Genomic DNA, 21,783 nt, shown 5'->3' with positions numbered 1-21,783 from the left:
CCTCTTCAGCAGTCTCGTGCCGCTAAATAAATCCTTACCTGTGAGATATATGCCACGGACAGTATTCTACAGTCCCAGCTCTTCTACAGCAGAGAAATAATTCCCTTAGAGCTCTGCGTGGACTTCTGTTCCAAAGATCTCAAATCTAGGTGCAAGTTTAGTAGTGGGCACACCAGCGAGCCATGAAGTTGACGTGAGCACAGTGAGAGGCTGTGAGCACATCTGACAGGGGAAAGCTCAAGCTGCAGGGGAAGTTAATTGGCCCAAGTGAGGAAGAGAACAAAGAGCTGGAGCTGTGCGTGTAACAGTACAGAGCAGTAACGTTTCCCTGCCCACCGTATCAGGCTGATCACAGGTTCACCCACAGGAGGGTTGCACATTTGTTTTTACAGAAGATCTCAGGCGGAGATGAAGCAGCCAGAGGCTGGGTTAGCAGGAACCACAGCAGTCTCTTCCTCTCCTGTGCAGGTAGCCTGGAGCAGTATGGTCAGGCTCCGTATCAGAGGAAGCATGTAATGCTGAAACCTTTGGCCTGCGGCAACGAAAGCACAAAGAGGTGTGAAACCAAGTTAATGGCAGCACACCAAGCCCTGTTTAAAAACAACATTTAAACAAAGTGAAGGACCTGAAGATAGAGCATTGTTCCATTTCATTGTATACCTACCATCAGTACCTCCCAGAAGAAGAAAGGTTATCTCTAATGATCACTGGCTTAAGCCTTACAATGGTTCCATGCCCTTGGTAAACATTAAGAGTTCTAATTGTACTATTTGCTCCCTTTTTTTTTCCTCTTCATTTTATTAAAAATCAATCTTGTCTCTAAGAACTGATAACAAAATCCAGTAGGTGAACCTGAAGCTGAAACTAGGACATTCTAGCTTAAAAATAACTCATTAGGATTTAGGCAGGTAAGTCACCTCTGAAAGCAGGCCATAGATACTCACAATTACCAGTTAAAAACAGATGCTAAACTTGCATGTCTGGTTCAGAGAGTATTACAGATAACCTGAAGGTTACTCTCAGGCATTAACGAGCTGCACTGGTGAGCGTGGATTTTTGCACTGAAAACCTGGAGCAGAGAAATTGCTCAGCATCACTTAGATCTGAGGAATGGCCCTGTGCTCTTATCAACTATTGTATACCTAGGGTCAGGCCCATGGTGCTGTCCTGCTTTCAATGTAAGCAGGAAGAGAATAGAAAAAGAACTCAATGGAAGGCAACAAAGATGATAAAGAGCCAGCAACATTTCCCTTATGAAGACAAGCTGAGAGACCTGGGTCTGTCTAGCCTGGAGAAGAGTGAAAGAGGATCTCATCACTGTTTATAAATAACTAAGTGTGAGAATCAAGTCCATGGGCTTGGACGCTTTTTGGTGGTGCACAGCAACAGAACAAGGGGCAATGGGCAGAAACTGGAGGACAGGAAGTTGCACACCAACACCAAGAGGAATTTCATTACTCTGAGGGTGACAGAGCTCTGGAACAGGCTGCGCAGAGAGGCTGTGGAATCTTCTTCTCCTGAGATGTTCCAGACCCAGGTGGATGCTTTCCTGTGTGGCTTGCTGTAGAGAACTGCTTTAGCAGGGGGTTGGACGCAATGATCTCCAGAGGTCCCTTTCAATCCTTGTGATTCTGTGAAAAATCCAAAGAAGGACAAAGTGGAGTGAAAAGTTCTATTTTGGAAGCAGAAGTCTGGGAAAATCTTACTGTGCAGAGGTCAACGTCTGTTTTTACATAAAAAATCAGAATGCTCATTTGGATTTGAAGTGCTTAAGTCTGTTTAAAACTAAATGTTTTACTCCTTATCAGTGGTCTTTGAGATTATGGTTAGCTTTCGTTGGTCTGAGTTCTCAGTACTCATCCCTCTCAAAGCATCAACCCATACGCGTGCCTCGTTCTCTCTCTTGGAGAGGCAGCAGAGCTGAGGGAAGGAAGGAAAGCGGCAATAATAATTTCTGCCGAAAATAAGACTGAAGATGAACATCCATGCAAGTAGCCTAAGCGTGATGAGAGGGCGCAGCTTTTGTAGCTGGCCTCTTGCTAAAGGCAGATTGTCCTGAAATTTTCACTCCATCTCACTCCAGATCCTTGAAGCCATCCAGCTGAGGTCACTCCCTCTCACCCCATCCTCCACTTGTATTCTCTTCTAATTTGCTCTCTCTATGCATTCTCTCTGGTGCACTGGGGGTGCCACATTTAGAGACAGAACATCACTACACAGCCTCAAGCTATTACCCATATTCTGCATCACACTGCTGATGAACATGGTGGGAGAGAGCAATTCCTCACTTTGGCAGCAAATCACTGAGGATTCATTTTGATTCTGCACAACTACCTCCAGATACTGGAAGTTCAACATCTTAGCTGCAAATAACTATCTAATACTTCTGTGTGCGTGGCACACATTTCTATCCCTGTTCCAAGGATAGAATATTTTTATAAAATAAAGTCAGATTCTAGTAAGAATATGCATCCATTAATTGAGACTACAAAAATACTGTCTGGCCTGGGATAAAGCACAAAGTGCTGAAAATACAACACAGAGAGGAAGCCTTCAGCTCTGATCCCAGTGCTACAGCTGATTGTGTAAATGTCTGAAGTTGCAGCTAACATTTTGTAATTGCTCAACAGCATTCTGGGTGGCAAAAAGGATACCTCTGAAAACCCTTACAAATAGAGCCCACAAAGAGCCACTCTCTCATTTGAATCCAAAAGCTGCATCTACAGTGCTTTCCACTTGGTTCCCTCCCACTCCCCTTGCTCTCTCAAGGCTGATCCAGCTCCCCTGGCAAGCCAGCTGCCTCTCCCCACATCCCTGTGGCTCCCTTGGCAGCCAGGCAGAGCAGCCACAGGCTCTGCTGGATAGGGATGCACAAAGGTCTCCATGGACTCTTTTGCAATACATGCCTTGGAGGGGAAACAGCAGAAATGTTGATGGTGAACGTGTTATTACAGCCCTCATTGTTAATCCCTGAGCAGCTCCAGGAATGTTGCTCTGCTGATTTTGCCACCCTAGAAACCTACTGGAGGCACTTCAAGTGCATGTCCAAGAGTCTTCCAAACTTCTAACCTTGGATTTGCACCCAGATCCCAAGTACCATCAAATAGTGCTGAAATTGCCTTAAATGTACTGGAATACATAACCAGCAACAATTTAGTTTTTCTTACCTACACCAGAGTTTTATGTCAGCTCACCTGTCCAGGAAATCAGTCACACACGGATGGAGCCAGGGTGAATTCCCACGATAGGTGGAACCAGGAAAGCCATAGCCATCTCCCTCAGAGCTCTTATTCAAGGAAGGCTGGATCCAGGTCCTCCCCAGAAACCTGCTAGAAGCCAGGTGAGCTGCTTTGAGAAACTTTGCAGGAACTGATTGCTCCTCCCAGGACTGCTGAAGTGAGAGCAAGGGAGGAAGAATCAGTCACCTGGAGGGGATGGCAGGACAGGCAGGAGACTACACAGATCGCTCAGTTAACTTGCTTTTCTGTCTTCTTCTACTTTTTAAAAAGGACACTCATTCTGCTCAGTGTAGCAGAACCAATTACACAACACAGGTTTCTGATCTCTAATTACAGTGAATGCATTTGCCTCATTACTGCTGGAGGGAAAGAAACATGCAATGAAGCCACAGTATCTGTGACAGCAGTGTCATGTGCCACGCTGATCAAAATCTAGTTCACTGCTGAATTTCAGTGTTGCCCTTCTGCATAGTAATTATGCCTTACAATTAAAAAAGACTCACCATCAAGGCTATATACAAACAAAATATTTTCATATGAAGCAAGGAACCCAGCAAAACATTGTAACATTTATTAATAATCTATGGCAAATATTTTCAAAAAGTCTAATTATTTTAAGGGCCAAAGGATAAAACTTCTGTGAGAACAAATAGTCTCATCTTTTACAACGGAAACTAGGTCAACACTGAATTATCCAGCCAGCTTGAACAAACAAATTGCAGCAAAATTAAAAGCTGCTATCACATTAGATCCCCACCCTCTCTTGATAGTCCACCTCAAAGTGGAAAAAAAACACCCTAAACAGCAGTAATATCAGAATGTCATTCTCGTGAGAAGGAATTAGGGACTGTCATGTTGCTTTCCAATTTCTGAACTAGAAAGAGAAGGTTTACTTCAGAACAACGAGGCAGAGAAGCAGCAGGAAAGTTATAGCAGCAGGGTGTGGAATTCTTTCAGTTTGCCTTTTAGTGAAAAAGACTGTTTGAAATAAATTCATGCTGGTGTCAAACCACAGTGAATCAAGAGCCACAAAGCATTTTAGCAGTTCTAGGTTGGTGTCTACTCTATTGGGAATGAAATTCCTCTAGAAGACTGCCTTGCAGGAGTAAGAGGGAAAAGAAGAACCTTTGTGGGTCAGAAAGATGGAGCTTGAGGCTGCTCTTGAGCTGTTATTCCCTGTAGGTATGAGGGGGGCAGGAGCAGAGAGAGCAGACTTTGCTCTCCCTGCTCAGTGGCTCTGCTTTACAGAGATAAATAAGGATATAGAAGAAGTGAAACGTATAGAGAAGCCTTGTGGTACCAAGTACAGAAGGCTCATACATTGCCAAACAGTATGACACCTCGTGCTTTAAGCACTGATTATAATAGAAATAAAAGTAATAGCTCCAGAATTAGAAGATTATCAGTAACAAACCCATGCAGGACTTCCTGGGCGAGAAGAGCTGTGAGAATACCAAAATCGGGCTTAGCCATAGCTAGGGATGATGTGACAGAGTCCGAAGGCTTTTTCCCACTCAGTTATGATGTTTAGGAAGAAAGTAGGCTAACACTCAAAACGTTCTAGTTTGGCTCAGACTGCAAATCTTGAAGTAATGCAGCTCTGTGGCAGCTTTTCTGAAGAGCACTATTTAATAAGGTTGTGAAGTCAGTGACTTAATAAGCCTGCTTGTACTTTACGACTTGGGCTTTAAGTACCTATGTGTTTTCTTTAATTACATTAGCATATCCTGTTGTCCTTAAGGATTCCTGTTCATGCAGTTACTGGGAATCTGTTCCGTGTTTTCACGTTTGCTACTCAGTGCATGAATGCAGGTCTCAGGTATTAACTAAGTGCCTCCTCTCCAACAGCTTATGAAACTGTTCACTTGAAGTGATGCGTTAGCACTCATCTTATTGCAGTGCTTGAAGTCCTTCCTGTAACCTTATAAAGGACACAAAGATTAGAATACTTGATCTCTGCCAATGAGTTTGCAAAATATTTTGAGAAAAAGCTGCTCTACAGTTTGCATTAAAGTAGTGCAAGCTGGGTCAGATGCAGGTACAGGCTGTTAATTTGCTTGTTTGGAGCTGATTTTGAACTTCCAATATAGTTTCAGTGGAAATTTGCAGTAGATCTACATCAAACTATTCTATTCCTGAGGAGGAGAACTCAGAAGAAAGCAAATAAGATGTTAATGATAACATGAAGGCCTGGTGTCATTAAAAGGCTAGTCTATCAGTACATTTCATGAAAAAGCCAATGTTTCTCGCAGAAACAGCAGCAATAGGAGTCTCATTTTTAATTTCTTTTTTCAGAATGAAATATTTGAAATGAACATCCAATGAGAAACAAGAAATAGCCTGAAAGAAGGGCAGTAGTTGCATCCCCCTCTCTCTCCTCATTATGTTTTAAGTAAACAAGCAGCAGTGAGCATTCCTGCACAAGGAAAATTCCAATCATAGAACCTATTTTCATCTATTTACGTGACCTACGCATTCCCTCCCCCTAATAGAGTTCTGTTTGTTTAGTTCTGGTTTTGTTTTTAACCATTTACATTACCATGCCTTTGGAAATGGAGGCAAGTGCTGAAAAGCAGTATTTCAGTGAGGTGAGCTCAGATGAGCCCCTCAGATCATGAAGACTGATTGGATTATTCATCTGCCATGTTCATTTCTGGTTTGCCTGTGTGTGATAGAGATGGGCAGCACCAAATGCTGGCTCCTCTCTATTTATTAGTCCCAGTATCTACTGAATTAACATGCATGAGTCCCAAAATAAGCACACAGCAGTGCCTTGCCTGCCTCCTGTGGCCCAATTCATTCCAAGTTTTGCTACGTGGCTATGATGGTATCATTCTACTCTGCCTCAACTGGCATACATGTTTAGAAAGAGTTCAGCAAAAGCTGCAACCTCAGCCTTCTCCACAAAAGCCCACCAGAAAAATCACTTGTTAATGGGGCAGCACACAGCAGCAGAGGGCAAGATGCCTGAATTTTTGCTCTAGTTAGGGCCACTTTCACAGCTAACATCTATGATAGTGAGATGCAGATGGAGGTGGCTGCTCTGGAGCACTGCAACCCACCTCTAGCTCTCTAAAGAAAGATCCAGCTGTCCTTCTTGCACGCAGAGTGCTAAATATGGCAAAGCTGCAACCTTCAGCAATATCACAAGAAGAAATATAAACCCAACAAAACACAAAAATACAGTTTTTGAAATATATTCAATCATCTATAAAAATAATTCCGTGAGGTTTCACTGATTGTTTTGCATAATAGAGCCCTTAATAAGTTTTTATTTCAGACGCTAATTTCTTCCTCATTCCAATTTGAAAACATGCTGATTGAAATAATACTGAAGCTGCTCTTTTGCATGATTACACACAACTGCTCAAAATTGTTGGTTTCAAAGTCTTCAGACCCCAGATATCAAGTACACCAACAGGCAAACACTGGTGGAAAAAGATGTGAAAATGTAGGCAAGCAGTCCCCCAGTAGCTTAACCCACAACAGCCAACTATCGCAGAAGGTACTGTGTTATATGATAACAGATTTTGAATAACTGTAGCATATATTCTGAATACTTAGCAGCTACTTCTATTGTGAAAACAGACATAAATATTACAAATAACTTTGCCAAGGACTTAAAGAATGGTAAATTCTCCTGTGTTTGGATCAGAAGCCGTTCTTTCATTGAGCTTGCCTTTTCCTTTTTGTCATCCAGTCTGTTTTATCTCTGTTTTATCTTCAGTGTTTTTTGGTGTATAGATGATAATGATCCAGAGAATCTAAATTACAAATATATCTAAATTACAGGACCTCACTGTCACTCCTAACAGTCATCCTAACCTGAATGCATGCTGTAGTATTGGAGATGGATTTTTCTGGATTCTCTCTCGAAAGCTGTAGTACAAAGACTTTCAGAATTCATCTGGACATACTGCTCACAGTCTGCTTATTTTTCGGATGCCACTGGTAACACTGAGATTGTTAAAAGCTTTGTCCCAGGCAGATAGAGTCAATCAGGAAGGACAGGCAGTCTGGGTACTGAAGATACCAGCCACCTGAATCCATCAAGCAAATGCTTTTACCCCTTACTCCCATAGGGAAATGCTAAGATGCAAAAGCCATTTATACTTCTATACTCTTTCTGTCAGGTTGCCTCGCTGTAAAATCCCACAGTGTTATTATAATGCTGAAAAAAATCACAAAAAACAAACAAACAAACCCCCAAACCCAAAAAAACCCTCCAAAACCAAACAGGTGCAGTTTTGACATCTAACAACACAACACAAAAAATGCCAGTGATATGGAAGTGTACCTCTGTGTTTTCAAATATTTCTTTCCTACAGCCTTCCTGAAACAGCTATCACATTATTTGAAAACTCCAAAAAGAATGAAGAGTTCTTTTCTTTTTTCTTTCCTTTTTTTTTCCTTTTCCCTCAGATGTGGGGTTCTTTGCAAATGTATCCTGTGTTGTTACAAGTAATATTCCAGTCAGAACCATAACTAATTATTTGTAGATATCACCTAAAATATTTTACTTACAAACTTACCATGACCCCACTCACAGCTTCATTGCCAGAGAGCAGCAGAAAATATTTCTACCCATTACATAGGCATGTAGTGAAACTCAGGATTAAGTGATGTGCTTAAGACCATGTAAGAAATGTGTTAGATAGCAGGCAACTAAATCAGTCTCCCAAGGTCCAGTTCTGTGCCTCCTAAAATCTTTTCTTCTTTTCCAGCTTACAAGTCCACGTCATCACTTCAACCACTTCCATCTCAGTTGTGCTGTGTTTCTTTTTAAATGAATTGCATTCTCCCCAAGTTAGCAGGTTGGAACAGGACGTGGTGGCTGAGAAGTAAACCTGTGCTTTGTAAAGAGATAGCTCACTGTCCACAGACAAGCACAAAACACCCCCCTTATGTCAAAGTCAGCTACTCAAAAAGTGTCTTCACTGAACACAAGAGAAACAACTCAGTTGCCAGAGTTACTGTTATGCCCTGCTTCCTTCCCTCCACTGCAGTAACTGGTTCAGTATCATTTCAACCATGCTTACAGCCAAAGTTTTGACAGCAGCTTTGCCCCATTGATGGGACATGCAGACTCATTAAACATTGTGTTTTACTTCTGGACCCATTAGTCATAGAATCATGGAATCATGGAATCATAGAATCACAAGGTTGGAAACGACCTGCAAGATCATCTAGTCCAACTGTCCTCCCATTACCATTGCTACCACAAACTAAACCAGATCTCACAGCTCCTCATCCAGACGCCTCTTGAACACCGCCAGGGACGGCGACTCCACCACCTCCCTGGGCAGCCATTCCAGTGCCTGACCACTCTCTGAGAGAAAAAGTTCTTCTTATGTCTAATCTAAGCCTCCTCTTGTGCATCTTATGGCCATTTCCTTGGGTCCTGTTTGCTGCCTGGGAGTTGAGGCCAAACCCCTCTTCATCACGACCTCCTGTCAGGAAGTTATAGAGTGCAGTGGGCCTCCTGTGAGCCTCCTCTTCTCCAGACTGAACAATTCCAGTTCCCTCAGCTACTCCTCATAAGACCTGTGCTCCACATCCCTCACCAGCTTCATTGCCCTTCTCTGCCCTTTCTTGAAGTGAGGGGCCCAAAACCGAACACAGTGCTTGAGGTGCTAAGTACAAGGGGAAAGCAGCTGACTCCTCTTCTCCTTGTTGCACTTTCGTTTTGTGGCTTTTGCTCACGTAACTCCATGTGTCTCTCAGTGTCAGTTATATTCTATTTCTGAAATCCAATGGAAAGAGATCATCAAACTGCAGCTGGACAATAAGCCCAAAGTGCTACAGGATGTGCAGCATACCTAAAAATAATACCTTTCTGTTTGCCCTTGCAGTGCTAATATCGGAAAGTCCTTATTCTGGCAAAACCACAGTGGATGCACAGCAGATAAAGAAACAAGGAACCGTCCACTCCTCTTGTCTTGGTGTCATTTCTGTTCAAGTCACTTAATGCCATCACAAGTCAGGACCACAAGATTTGTCTCCTTGGAGGCACAAACAGCACGCATCCAGCTTTCAGAGTGGTTTCTGAGCCTCTGGTCAAGTCTTGTGTGAGACGTCTCTAATTTCCCCTGAGTCAAGATGCTCAGATGGGTCTTCTCACAGAATGTCACTGATACCTGGAAGGAGTCTAAGGGAAAATATTTCTTCATACGAACAAGGAGCTACCTGGAGAGAGCAATATGAAGTAAATGCAAACAGTAACATATAAGGCATTCACACAGCTTTTCAAACACAAGCAGCTTCCTGCAATGAATACTAAGTTGCTTTCCTCACAGCAGAGTTTTTGTAAAAAAGTCCTGTAAAAATGGCCACAGCCTTTTTCAGCCACAGACAGCTTATTTCTTGGCTGCATCAAAAAACCACTGAGCCAGATGGTTAAAAAGAAAGCCACTAGGAATGAAGGTTTAACAAAAAGAAAATAGTCCAGAATACAAATAAAGAACTGAGAAGCAAGTGAGGTGCTATGTAAACCTACAGTTGAGGACAACAGCTGGCAGAAAATGAATTTTAAACTCACCCTATCGCTGCCCTATGGTATGCAATCCACTAACCATATTAGAATTCATGTCTGTGATGCTAAGTGCTCTCCAACAAGAAGTGTCACAGAGCACAGCCTTTTTTCCTTAAAAAAAAAGACACCAACTATTTCAATTTGCCCTTCTTACTTGTGTTTGAGTGACCTTGAAATCCTGAGGCACTCTCAGAAATTCTGCATCCATTGAAGACTTTTTACGAGCTTTTATAGGGTTTCAGCCATGCCTTTACTGCAGGATCCTCAAGCCTTTGGTCCCTTATGCTGTGTATTTCTTCTTAAAGAAGATCAGCAGGTTTAGAGTCTTAAAACATTGTTGTAAGTACTCAGGATAGCAATCACTTTGAAGTACTTCAGAAAGGGCCACAGGACACACTGTGCACCCCTCTGTGCTGGGTATCTTAGTGTCTCTGGAGGGTGCTGCTTGTTCTGCTAGCAGGACATCTGCCACACAGTCTCCCACGGATGGAATGAAGCAACTGCCCCAGGTCTGTGTGGATATGAGACCATTCCTGGGACCAACGTTCCACTTGACCTCTAGCTGCAGGGAGCACAGGGAAACACAGGCTGTTTGGAAGCATCCTACTGAAAACCCACAGGTCTTCCCAGTCAATGCATGGCTGCTGGGGCAAAGGATTCACCTCCCTGGTTGCTTCTCACCAGGGTGTCACAGCTATGGAAGGTGCCACGCAAGGATGGGCAGTGCCAGATAGATTGGGCAGCATGGCCAGGCTGTGCAAGGCTTGCTCTGTAGTGCAAAATTCTTTTGGTTCACTGAAGATATTGTTTCACTGTCCTACTGCATGAGCCAGTATGGGTGGTTCTCTTTAATGGGGCTGTTTTATAATACATGAGTTTCTTATTGCTAATGGCCATCTATTTTGCCATTGTAGGTAAACTGTGGGCTATTACCCTGCGGTGAGTTGGCTTGGGAAAATAATGCCCTATTTATAGAAAAATATAAGAGGTGATACATTCAATGTTTCTTTAAAAAAGATTAGCCATTGCTTAATTTTCCTTCTTGCCTTCAGCTAAGGGAGAGCTTTAAATCACACAGAAGTTGAAAAGAAAAGAAGGTTAATGAAGGCGTTTTGGGGGACGCCAAGAACATTTGAAATTATTTTCATCTTTCTTATTTGCAGACAGAGATGACAACATCCACTGTACGGTCAGAACACTTCTGTGCCTCTCCCATCTCCATTTCTGCCTGGAGGCAGGATCTGGTGGCCGCTGCCTCTTTCCGCATCGCTGCGTTTCTTCACGACTGATTTCCCCTCGTGGCACAGTGACAGGTATTGTATGAAGCCCAGTGGAGCTGTGAGACTGTGGCTAGATTTTTTAACAGATTTCTCAACCGTGCCTGCTCTGCTGAGCATTGTTGCTTTCCTGCTACTCAACAGAGCGTGAGCGATAAGGGCGGGACAGCAAAGCACGCAGCCACCACAGGCAGCTTCAGCCTCTTCTTCTGCAGACAGAAGCTGCAATTACATTGTATTCCCATGTGGTCCGTTGATACAATTTGTTTCAGTGTATGTAAATAGCAACCAGCTACCATGGGTATGGTGATATCAGATACTAAAAATACACTGAAGTGGCTTTTGGACTTACTGCTGCATACTAGGAAGGAAATTCATCTCCTGAATTTAATTCCTTACAATCACTGCAACATTCAGAAGAATATTAAAAAGATCTTTAAGCAAAGTCCTCAAATTGTGAAGTCAAAGACAATGTGAATGACAGGGTACTCATTTATCTTCCCTAACCCATGCTGTCCTAGCAGGCAAGAGATCAGACACAGGATTTACAAGCTCCAGGCCTGTTTTGTTTCTGTCTGCTATATGACCTTGTGCAGACCATGGAAATACTCCTAGAGAGTCCTGCAAAGAATTTAGTTGTATTGTAATGGTTACTCTCCCTCTTTCCTCTTTCTTCCCTGAACTGCTGTGGCTCTTTTTTTTTTTTTTTTTCTTTCTTTTTAATTCTATAAAATCTGGTTAGGAAAAAACCCCAAACATAGAATCATAGACTCATCTGAGCTGGAAGGGACCCTTAGCAGCCATCTGGTCCAATTTTCCTGCAATGAACAGGGTCACCTACAGCTAGATCAGGTTGCTCAGAGCACCATCCAGCCTCAGCTCGAATGTCTCCTAGGATAAGGCATCCACTACCTCTCTGGGCAGCCTGTGCCTGTGCCTCGCTGCCCTCATTGTGAAAATCTTCTGCCTTATGATCAATCTAAACCTCCCCTCCTTTAGTCTGAAATCATTTCCCTTTGTCCTATCACAACAGGTCCTGCTAACTGTGTGTCCCTCTCTTTCTTATAGGCCCCCCATTAATGATATGTATAATTATCAGAAATATTTCTCACCCTTTACCAATTTCTTTTTAAAATCTTTTTATATTAGATGTCTTTATTACACTCCTTCTGCAGCCATTTGCCTATAGAATATTGCCATTACCTTTGAGAAGTTGTTTCCCCTTAATCATTACCTTCTATTTAAAACCTCAGAACTTTGATTAATCATTAGGAATTCTCAGAGTATGTTTTTTTAAAAAACCAATCCTCTCCTTTCAAATCATCTCTTACTTGCTACCTACTGTAAACAATCTGCTCACTTCTATGATGGTAGGTGCTGACATTCTATCTGGCTGAAGTTTGCTGCTTGGATCCTTAGTGATTCAAACCTTTTGCTCTCCTCTTTTCAGTGCATCCTTTCTACAGTGCACTGAATTGAGCTACCCTAGAAAAGCAGTGTGACAGTCTCCTTGCTGCTCCCACATCCCCAGAGGATTCCTGTGGCTTGATTCCCAGTGCAGAACATGTACTAAGCAGCTCAGCGGTGCCCTGCAGGAAACACTGTGTTGCTTCCATGGGTGACATAGTAGACATGCCTTTGAAACTTTGGGTGCTTCAGTACAGTCTCTGATTCTTTTTGTTCTATATTTATGTTTTGATTACAGCCTCTTTTCCATTAAAAACGAGTTCAGGACCCAAGGGCAGAATCAGAACTCTGGCTGAAATTCACTAACATCAGTTCTGTAACATCTCAGTCTTTTTTTTTTGTTGTTGTTGTTAAACTTTAAAAAACAAACATTAAAACATTTCTTTAAGCTAAATGAAGTTTATGCTTTAAGCTTCCTTGGGTAGCTACATGAGATGTTACCTCACAAGTTCCAATTATTTTCTACAAAAATCTCTCTTCTCTTTTCACATCATAATTGTCCCCCTTTCTGGCACTGAAGAACAATTTCAAAACACAAAACAAAACCAACATGAATAAAAACAACTCATTTCCTCTTAGGATTTCACTGCATTTTCAGCCAGTCTAAGATTCCGGGTGGCCTCATTTGGTGGTGCTGAGGAATGGGGATGCTGCTAAAGGCAGTGCTGCACGCTGCAAACAGGAGGTGGCTGGCTTGGGTTGGGTTGGAGTCAGTTTAGTTTACTTGAACTCAAAGAGCAAACTGGGTTGTGACCAGCATTTCTCAAACTTACCGTCCAACATCTTTTAGAGCAGTGCAGCAAGGCAACATTTCAGCATTTAAACACACTGCCCTGAACAAACAGTGCTGTGCAGGGAGGCTGAGTTTTCACTTAGCCAGTAAAAGAAAAGTGAGCCAACCAACCAACGCAAGAAACTTACATCATGCTAAAATCCAAACCAAACGTCATGCATTTTATCTTCACCTATTCTCCTGGTTTTGGTTGTATCATGAAATTCTCTTTGGAGATGCTGCTCATTTACTTAATTTCACTGATCTTCTCAGTCTTTTCATACATTCAGAAATCACAGTACCCAGAAAGGTTCATATATTTTCTTTGGGACGCTTTTTATTTTATTTTTTGCTACAGTATTTAAATTACAAGCTTGGGTGATGGTTTCAAACACAGTTATTTACTCCTTTTGCTAAAGAAGCTAGATTTGTTACAAATAGTTATTAGTCCTTTCAGATGGTCTTGGCTTTACATTATGGTACAAAATAGGCAAACATATTTTCCTGGGAGGGTAGCATCCCCTTTGGTTATCAAGTGCAGTCACACAGGAATTTGGACTTCTGACCTACTCCACTCCTTTGATATTTCAAGCTTGCCCTTTACCCACAGAAATCCTTAAACAAGAGTTTCCCCTCTGGTCAGACTACTTCCCACAGTGTGCCACCAGCACTACGTGTTTTCCAAGTATGAAAGCAGAATAGTAGAAAAACATTCTAAGACATGAGCCGTGTCTAGATTGCAAATCTCTGCTGGCATGTCTGGGCTGTGGAAAATGCTTCCTCATCTGCACTGCTTAGAACCAGACTGTGGTACAGCACAGCTATGCTACAGCACAGCGTTCTTCCTGCGTACTTCACATTGCTTGGGGTGAGGGTGCTAATTATGCCATCAGAAAGCTCTTTTTGGCTCTGTGCACTGAACGCACATTGAGAGCCTTGTTGGTTTTGATCTATTGCAAGCATTTCTCTAAAATCATTACACTGAGAGGATAAACTGGAAGATGGGGTTTCTGATGGAGAGTGGCGGGTGGTAAGTGGCCACAGCTTTCACCTTCAAAGGCAAATAATCAACCTGACATCCAGTCATCTTTCTAGAAATGAGTTTTAACTAATATTGTATTGAACCGTTCCCTGAATTTTCCTAGTGACTACAAATGCTTTTACAGTGGTCTGTTTCTCCTACTGCCAAGCAGAACAACTATCTATCCAGTGAAAACTTAAATGCAAAGGGCTTTACAATGCACAAAAGGGAAGGAGAAAGCTTCTACTCTTTTCTTCCTACTGTAACAGTCTTAGCTGTTGCTCAGCATTAGTTGACCACAAACTCCTCGGATGAGGATAACTGTTCAAGTCCCTTTGGCTTAGATTTCCCTGACCAAGGTTCTGATCCCTGGGGCCACCCAGATGGAAGTTAATGCCACCAGCAATCAAAAGGGAACAGAATACACAGGAGAGCCAACACCTGGCCCACCTGCACGCTCTCTGCATTTCAAACGAAGCACATTTTTTATGGTTGATCACCACAAGTCTGATAATGTAGTGCAGACTATGCAAACCATACTGACAATTGTCAGGCAAAGCAAGAATCAGTGCCATCATCTTCTCACAAAGGAATGCCAACAGAGATCAGATCCAGACTTGAGCACTTGGTTGCAACAGCTCAGAAGAGGAGCCTGGTAGCCCATGCGTGTGTGCCCCATCTGCTCCCCCAGATCCTGGCAGATCCTGCAGCAGTGGCACCTGGGCACAGGCCTGGAGGCTGCAGAGGTGCTCACACTGCAGTGCAAATACAAGGCAGCTGGGCCACATGGAACACCTGGCTGCTCATTCTTCCTCCGGTGTGTGCAGGTGAAGCGGTGCCCTTCCTTTCCGTGATCTTCTCACTGGCAGTTCTGCTGATATTAGTGAGACTCTGCACTGGGAACACAACACAAAGTTGCCATGCCAGGATTCAGACCACAGATTTCCTCTGAACTGCTTATCAAAAATTGCTTTGACTTTAAATAGCTTTACCGTTCTAAATAAAATAATTATTTTTAAATAGTTCTAATTAAACGAACCTAGAAGTAGAAGATCTTTGATCTTCATATCTGATATACCTTTGAATAAATAGTTCTATATATACCTCTTGACTTTTTGGTGAGGAAGTGCACAAAAACTTAAGCAGATTTTTAAGCTGAAATCAACCGTTGTCATTTAGAAATAAACTTAATATCCTGAAACACTCAACGGGAAGTTACAGAAATGCAAAATATATTCTAACTACATAATCACTATAAATATATCTTTTAAGTGAATGCATGCTTTTAATTACTCTGTGAGCAAATTACCAAAAAAGAAAAAAATTAAGATTTTCTTTAAAATAAAAACTAAATAAATACATAAACCAGGATTTAAAATAATAAACTGAACCAGCCAGTAACTCTTTAAAATACAAAAGCATCTCTCCCTTTCTCCCCTAGATCAGTCCAGCCTTACAATGCTCTGAGGCAACCAGCAGAAAAGACACCAAACTGCAGTTCTAAGCTACGTTCTGAAAACAAACGTTGTCACGAATTGAGGCATTTTAAATTTACTGTTTAATAAAGAGCTGCCACACGAGGCTTCCTAAGGTATCAACTAAGCCTCGGCAGTGAGAACTGAAAAAGAAATCGTATGTGCAGTTTGTTTCAGAAAAAGCGTGGTTTTAACTTTTGCTTTAAAATCCTGTTAAGCATAACAGAGCATTAGGAACAATCAAGCTTGCTAGTAGAGGGACAGTTGGCTCGCAAATGCCAGAAAGCACGATCGTTTAATGTTACAACTCTGAGCGACGCCTCGAGGATTCCACTTGGTGGTACTTTACAAAATAAGCTGGACCTGAAGGTGCTGCACTGTACGTTAGTGAGCTGGAAACCATGGAGCGGAGTGAAGCGGACCCCCTGCAAACTGCTGTTTCCTGAGGCGCGAAGGACTCGTCTCACACAAGGCCTGCAGCAGGGCCAGGCCAACGGGCTCTGTGCCAGGACAGCTGCTGCGTTCGGACCACAGCGCGGACCGAGGGCCTGCGTTGCCAGTTCTGACCTTCACCGTCACGTAGGTGTCTCTCTCATACACCACCCAGGAAGGGCTGAGCACCAAGTGATAGAAACAGCCATTTAAAATGACTCTTTTTACTGATTTAAATTTGTTTGTAGAGCTGGTAGAAAAAGAGAGCAGATTTTACAAGTCTCGGAACTGGAGGGCAAATAGATGCAAATGTGCTTTATCTGCTGGAACGCGTGCCCTGGACTACCGAGAGGCTGTGGGTCTGCAGCGAGCCTCTGAGCACCTTCTGTTGGATCAGTTCCACTGTACGTTAGGAACTCACTGGGTGAGAGGCCGCAATCACACAGTCCAGCGATCCTGTGCTCCTCCGGGGTGTAGGGAATCAGACATGAGCCCTAATTGCAGTATGTATTCACAGACAAAGGCAAGGATCATTATTCCCCACTTACGGAGGAGAAACCGAGGCACAAAGTGATTACTGTAAGTCAGTGACACAGCTGGGCAGAAATCCCAGCCAGCCTGACACCTACAACCAGGTGCTTTAGAACTGGCCGAAGCCACTCTTCTATTAATGTGAATAAGTTACTGAACATCTTGCTCCTTTCTCTGCATATAGGGAGACCAATGATTTCTTTTTTATCCTCCTCTTTCTAAAACAGCCCGCACAACACTGGGAGTAAAGTTCCAGGAAACAATGTGAAATCTGCCAGCAGATTTATCCCACACATGATGTTCCCCATATGCTGTAAGGTGCAGGTCGGCCTGTTATCACTGAATGGGGGCTCCGTGAATGCTGCTGCATTCTTCTCACTCCACGCAAATTATTACATGGCTCACTGGGAGAATTAAAATGGAGAAAAATAGTAAGACTTAGAAGAAAAATAATGTTTTCATAAAACACAGACTTATTGCGTGATAGTTGGAAGCAACACCTTTGCACAAACAGCTTTAAATCAGAGCTGTTCTTTCACTAAGCTGTCAGAGATTGCTTACACAATATGTGGTAATGGGAGAGCGTATAGAAGACAGTTAATTTTCTTCTTTCCTCTTCAGTTGCTCAAGCTGTTGAAAAGCTGCTCGTCTAATCTTAAAAGGATGTAGAGAATGACTTGTTATTCTTCCATACCACACTGCTACGGCTTAAGATGTGAACAGTTTGCCACCTGATTGCTAAAAGGGAATTTTTCTCAATTTCTAAATAACAGTGTAAGTACATCATCAGATGCACATCACCTGCAGGTGGCAAGTGTTACAAAGAACTGAAATCACAGGTTTTTTAATAGCCTCTCCAGCAACCGGTGGTGAGCTCAATGTGCTGTCTCAGTCTATTTCAGCTACGAGAAGGCAATCCAGTGCTTAAGTTCTTCCACACGCTGCAGTATCTGGGTATAATAGAAATCCATGTTGGCTGCAAAGTCTTTACACACTGGGGATTCCATGTCACCAAAGGTGCAGTACAATGCAGTTCCTCCAATGCTAAGGAAAACGGTTGCTATGCACAGCAGGATCAGCAAAATACAGGAGCCACCAGCTACTTCATCTGTGAGCAGAAGAAAAGAAAAGGTGAATGAGAGACCAGACAAAGCAACATGAATGTGAATGTGCCACAGTTTTACCAGTATTCTGTATCATGACATCATGTGACAGACTATTGGGTACAGAGGCACACTGCACTGCGGAGCTGTGTTTCCTGGTTTCTCTAGCAGCCTCACATGAATTCTGACTCTCCAAGAGGAAGATAAGCTGGGACGCTCTGCATTTCCCAAATCCATGTGATTTTTGACTCTGGGTGATGGGGGAAGAGTTCTCTGATCTTTTCTGGGAGGCAAGCCGTGAGGAGCCTGCCCATAAAGACTCAGACTGACATCACTCCTCCAGCTTTATTTTTGGTTCGTTTTCATTGATTACTCTTAATTATTCTGTATTAATTCACATTCCTTTTAATAAATCCTATTGGTTTTTTTTTTTCTTCTTCCTTCCCCCCCATTTTTTCTCCCAAGGGGACGGAGGGTGTTGTGTGATTAACTCTTCAAAATGTGACTATGAGAAAACCTGAGATTTGTTTCAGAAACCTAAATAATTATGCAGTGCCTTTTCTGCAAACCCATGTCCCTGTCCTTGCTTGTGTCACTTGTGGAATCAATCCATACTGAGGTTTAACAGATTTGAACGAGAGAATGTTGCACAACCAAAGCCTTCCTTCCTGGAAATACCTGAAAGGAAATGAAAGCTTTGAAATTAAAACAGATGTGAATGTTCTTCCTTCACTCGTACTGCCACTGACTGGCCAGATGAACTGATTGTATTTACTCTCACGTTTTGACTGTAAGAGTGGAGACAAAACCTTCACAGAAGCCCACTGTGAAGGGTTACTTTACATCACTGTTATCTGTGGTAACTCTTTGCAAGACTCTTTATTGCAATGAGGATGCTGCAGCTGTGTTGCTGCACCCTCACTACTTTTTCTTCACAGGCTGTTTCCGTGATCAGCACCTGCCTTTTCTGTCAGGCTCTAAGAAAATTTCTGAGCTTCTTTCATCCGTCAGAAGCGGAAATGGGGGGAAAAATAGAAGCTTTTTTTTTTTTTTATAATTTGATTTAAAATGATAATAATGAAAACCAGCTTCCCTTCTGAATCACCAAATCCATGCAGAAACAAAAATAATGTTAAAAAGGTAACTGCTGTAATTGTATGTACAATATAGTTTTTTTCTAACTATTTTCAAGAAAAAAAATGTGACTAGGCAGCAAATGGATTTTCCTTTTTGTGTGTGAGACATGTCATGAAGTGTTCAAATTCTGCTCAGTTTCTCTAGCAGACTGTACTCAAGTATTATGAAACTACTCCAGCACTGCAACACAGCCTTGGGCTTTAGTTAAAATGATCTTAGGGCAAGACAGTAAAGTATGGAAGGCTTTTGCAATCTAGAGCTCTCTCTCTCTCTCTCTCTCTCTCTCTCTCTCTCTCTCAAAAAAAAACAAACAAACAAACAAAAAAAAAACAAAAAAAAACAACAAAAAAAGAAGAAATGAAAGAAAAATACCAAATCTCTGAGCCTGAAATGACTCAAGAGCATTAGAGTTGCCTCAGCTACTAGAGACCACTGAAGCTAGACAACCTTTTCTCATTTCAACTTTAAAAAAAGCAAGGTGCAGTGTACAGTGAACATTCGCTGAGCTCTTGAGAACCAAATTGAGCACCACTTGCACGCTGAGAGCACATGCTGTGAGTTAGCAGTATTAGAATACCTTGATCAAAAGTGTCTTCCATTTCTTGGAACCGGACCCTTCTCTTTGTTTGCCTTTGCTGGACTTGGGCAATTGTTTTTCCATCCGTGTCATCTCTCTTCTTTAGTATAGACACCAATCCTTCTGCTGGGGCAATCTATTGGGAAAGATTACGAAAAACCATTTGACAGTGATTGGCACAACAGATGTGAGAAATTAAAGCATAAGATCTTCTTAACAAAGACTTTGAGGAGCAAATGAGAGAAATAGAAAAGAAATGGTTGCTACTCTGCTTTTCTTAAACATCGCAGTACTTGTGAAACTCTCTTCTTGAACACAGAATTTCACAGCATGAAGGAAAGCTGCAGTACCATTCTGCTGTATAGAAGGGGACTAAGATGACAGTGTTTGCTTTTGGTCACTATCAAAGTTAAACATGCAATGAATTCTTAGTATGATCTAAACTATACATTAGCTCCTTCATGTCATTAAATCATGGGGGTTGGGGCAGTGGGCTCCAGCCAAAACCACTCTCAATAGAGGACAGTAACAGGTCAAAGACACCACAGCTGCCTTTCCAAAGACATAATCCTGCAGAGCCTATCAAATACTTATTGTGAGATTAATTTTTCAGCATTGTGATTGGTTCCCCAAGGGAGAAAACAGGCCATAGCAGAGGACAAACAAATAAAAACACCAGGGGAAGAAGAAATCTGTGCTTTCGGATAAACGTCAGCTCCATATTGTTATAAACTCTCTGGATAAAGCACCAGTTCCAAAATGCTTCCCTGCAGTGATACGTTCAATAAGTCATTAATTGTCCCTTCCTACTTCATTTGATTTAGCTGCAGTAGTATATACTTTTTTCCCACAAAGCCATGTTAAGACATTAGATCAAGGAGAAGTTCATAATTTCCTTATGATTAGAGGAAGAAAAATATTAGAAATATTAGAATAAAAATGCATAATGGAGAATTGAGAATGCTGTCATGAACTGGCACTGTGAAGATCCTCGGCCAAATGAATTAGTACTGATGACCCTGTGTGTTTGACCCTCTAAACAAAGCGTAAGTTACCATTTTCCCCAACAAAACTTTCATCGGTTAAAAATACAAACCAAACCACCTTTCTTTGTAAAACTGTTTGTGTCCAGAAAATTTTTTTCCTAATTACATATCAGAAAATGTTTTTCCTTGTTACAGCAAATATACCAACTAGATCCCTACAAACAAAAGTAGCAGCCAATTTTCTGAAGTCAAAGAAAACAGAAACAGAAAAAGAAACACTTTGAGTTGAAACAGTAAAGCGAGGGACAACATTAATGCAAAGGTACGTGCTATAGGTACAGAACTGTTCTTATTACATTCAACTATCCCATTGTTCTTCCATTTCTGCCAAACATGGATGCAATGATACAAAAGAAAAGGTCTTCAACAAGCAGAACTTAGGTGAGCAGTATACAGGAACATCTGAATTTATAGGCACTAAAAGTGGGTGCAACTATATTTGCAGGATACATTACTTGGGTACAAAAACCAAAGCGAAAATTGCCATGGCAGCAGTATATGTTGGCTGTGAAGCAGATGCCAGTAGGGAGTCACTTGATGAAACCCTGCAACTGGGTTTGCAGGATCACGTGCCAAACATGCTCACATACTGACAGACCGTGCTTTAGCAAACTGAAAGGGTTCAAGAACTTGCTGATATTTCACAGGTGAAACAATCTACACGCTGATGTTAGCGTAAGGTGAAACTGAGTGTAAGACTCACTGCTTGTGTGCTTCACAATTCTGTTCTAAAGCACCTACTGTTTTTCTTTCATTACCATGCCCCTTGAATGAGAATGCACATTGTTTAAAGTTATTACAAGTACAGTACCTTAAGGAAGAAAGAAAATCTATTGATGAAACAGAGGCTGATGAAACAGACACAAGTATTACCTAAGCATTATCTAAGACATAAGTACTACCTAAGAAACACATACAGAAGCATATCCTGTTCCTTAGTCCTGCAATTGCCATGCTCTTCTTATCTTGAAATCTTTCTTTTCTGAAAAGAAATCTTATCCATCTCTCCATAAATTTGAGTGGTCCCTTTTAAAACCTATTTTGTATATCAGTGATAACCTTTGCTACATTCAAAAATAATCTGTATACATTTGTGCTACAACTAAAAAAACATACCACATCTGCAACTGAGTTTGCAACTCACCTATGTAGCAGATGTGAGCCAAAAACTCAT

General features: G+C 41.9%; 1 protein-coding gene and 1 long non-coding RNA gene across 7 annotated transcripts in view; one reads left to right on the top strand and one right to left on the bottom strand.

Moving 5' to 3' along the window:
* Positions 1–21,783, top strand: part of LOC128076128 (uncharacterized) — a 49,898-nt gene that overhangs the window by 8,238 nt on the left and 19,877 nt on the right. For both annotated transcript variants that reach the window (XR_008204256.1, XR_008204254.1), the window contains exons 3-4: positions 10,935–11,084; positions 20,745–20,871. This is a non-coding gene — a long non-coding RNA (uncharacterized LOC128076128). The remainder of the gene's footprint in view (positions 1–10,934; positions 11,085–20,744; positions 20,872–21,783) is intronic.
* The window catches only part of CNST (consortin, connexin sorting protein), a 45,842-nt gene continuing 37,657 nt past the window's right edge, over positions 13,599–21,783 (bottom strand). For 4 of the 5 annotated variants that reach the window (XM_052673206.1, XM_052673190.1, XM_052673199.1 and 1 more), the window contains 2 exons: positions 19,564–19,699; positions 13,599–17,854 (listed from right to left, as the gene is read on the bottom strand). In XM_052673206.1, the coding sequence (XP_052529166.1) occupies positions 17,649–17,854; positions 19,564–19,699 (342 nt within the window). In that variant the 3' untranslated portion in view covers positions 13,599–17,648. The remainder of the gene's footprint in view (positions 17,855–19,563; positions 19,700–21,783) is intronic. The other variant, XR_008204177.1, reaches the window with a different exon arrangement.

Source organism: Tympanuchus pallidicinctus, unplaced genomic scaffold, assembly GCF_026119805.1.
Source record: "Tympanuchus pallidicinctus isolate F22 unplaced genomic scaffold, pur_lepc_1.0 scaffold1, whole genome shotgun sequence".
NCBI classification, from domain to species: Eukaryota; Metazoa; Chordata; class Aves; order Galliformes; family Phasianidae; genus Tympanuchus; species Tympanuchus pallidicinctus.
The sequence above is the reverse complement of the archived record's forward strand: the minus strand, read 5'-3'. Positions and strand labels throughout refer to the sequence as shown.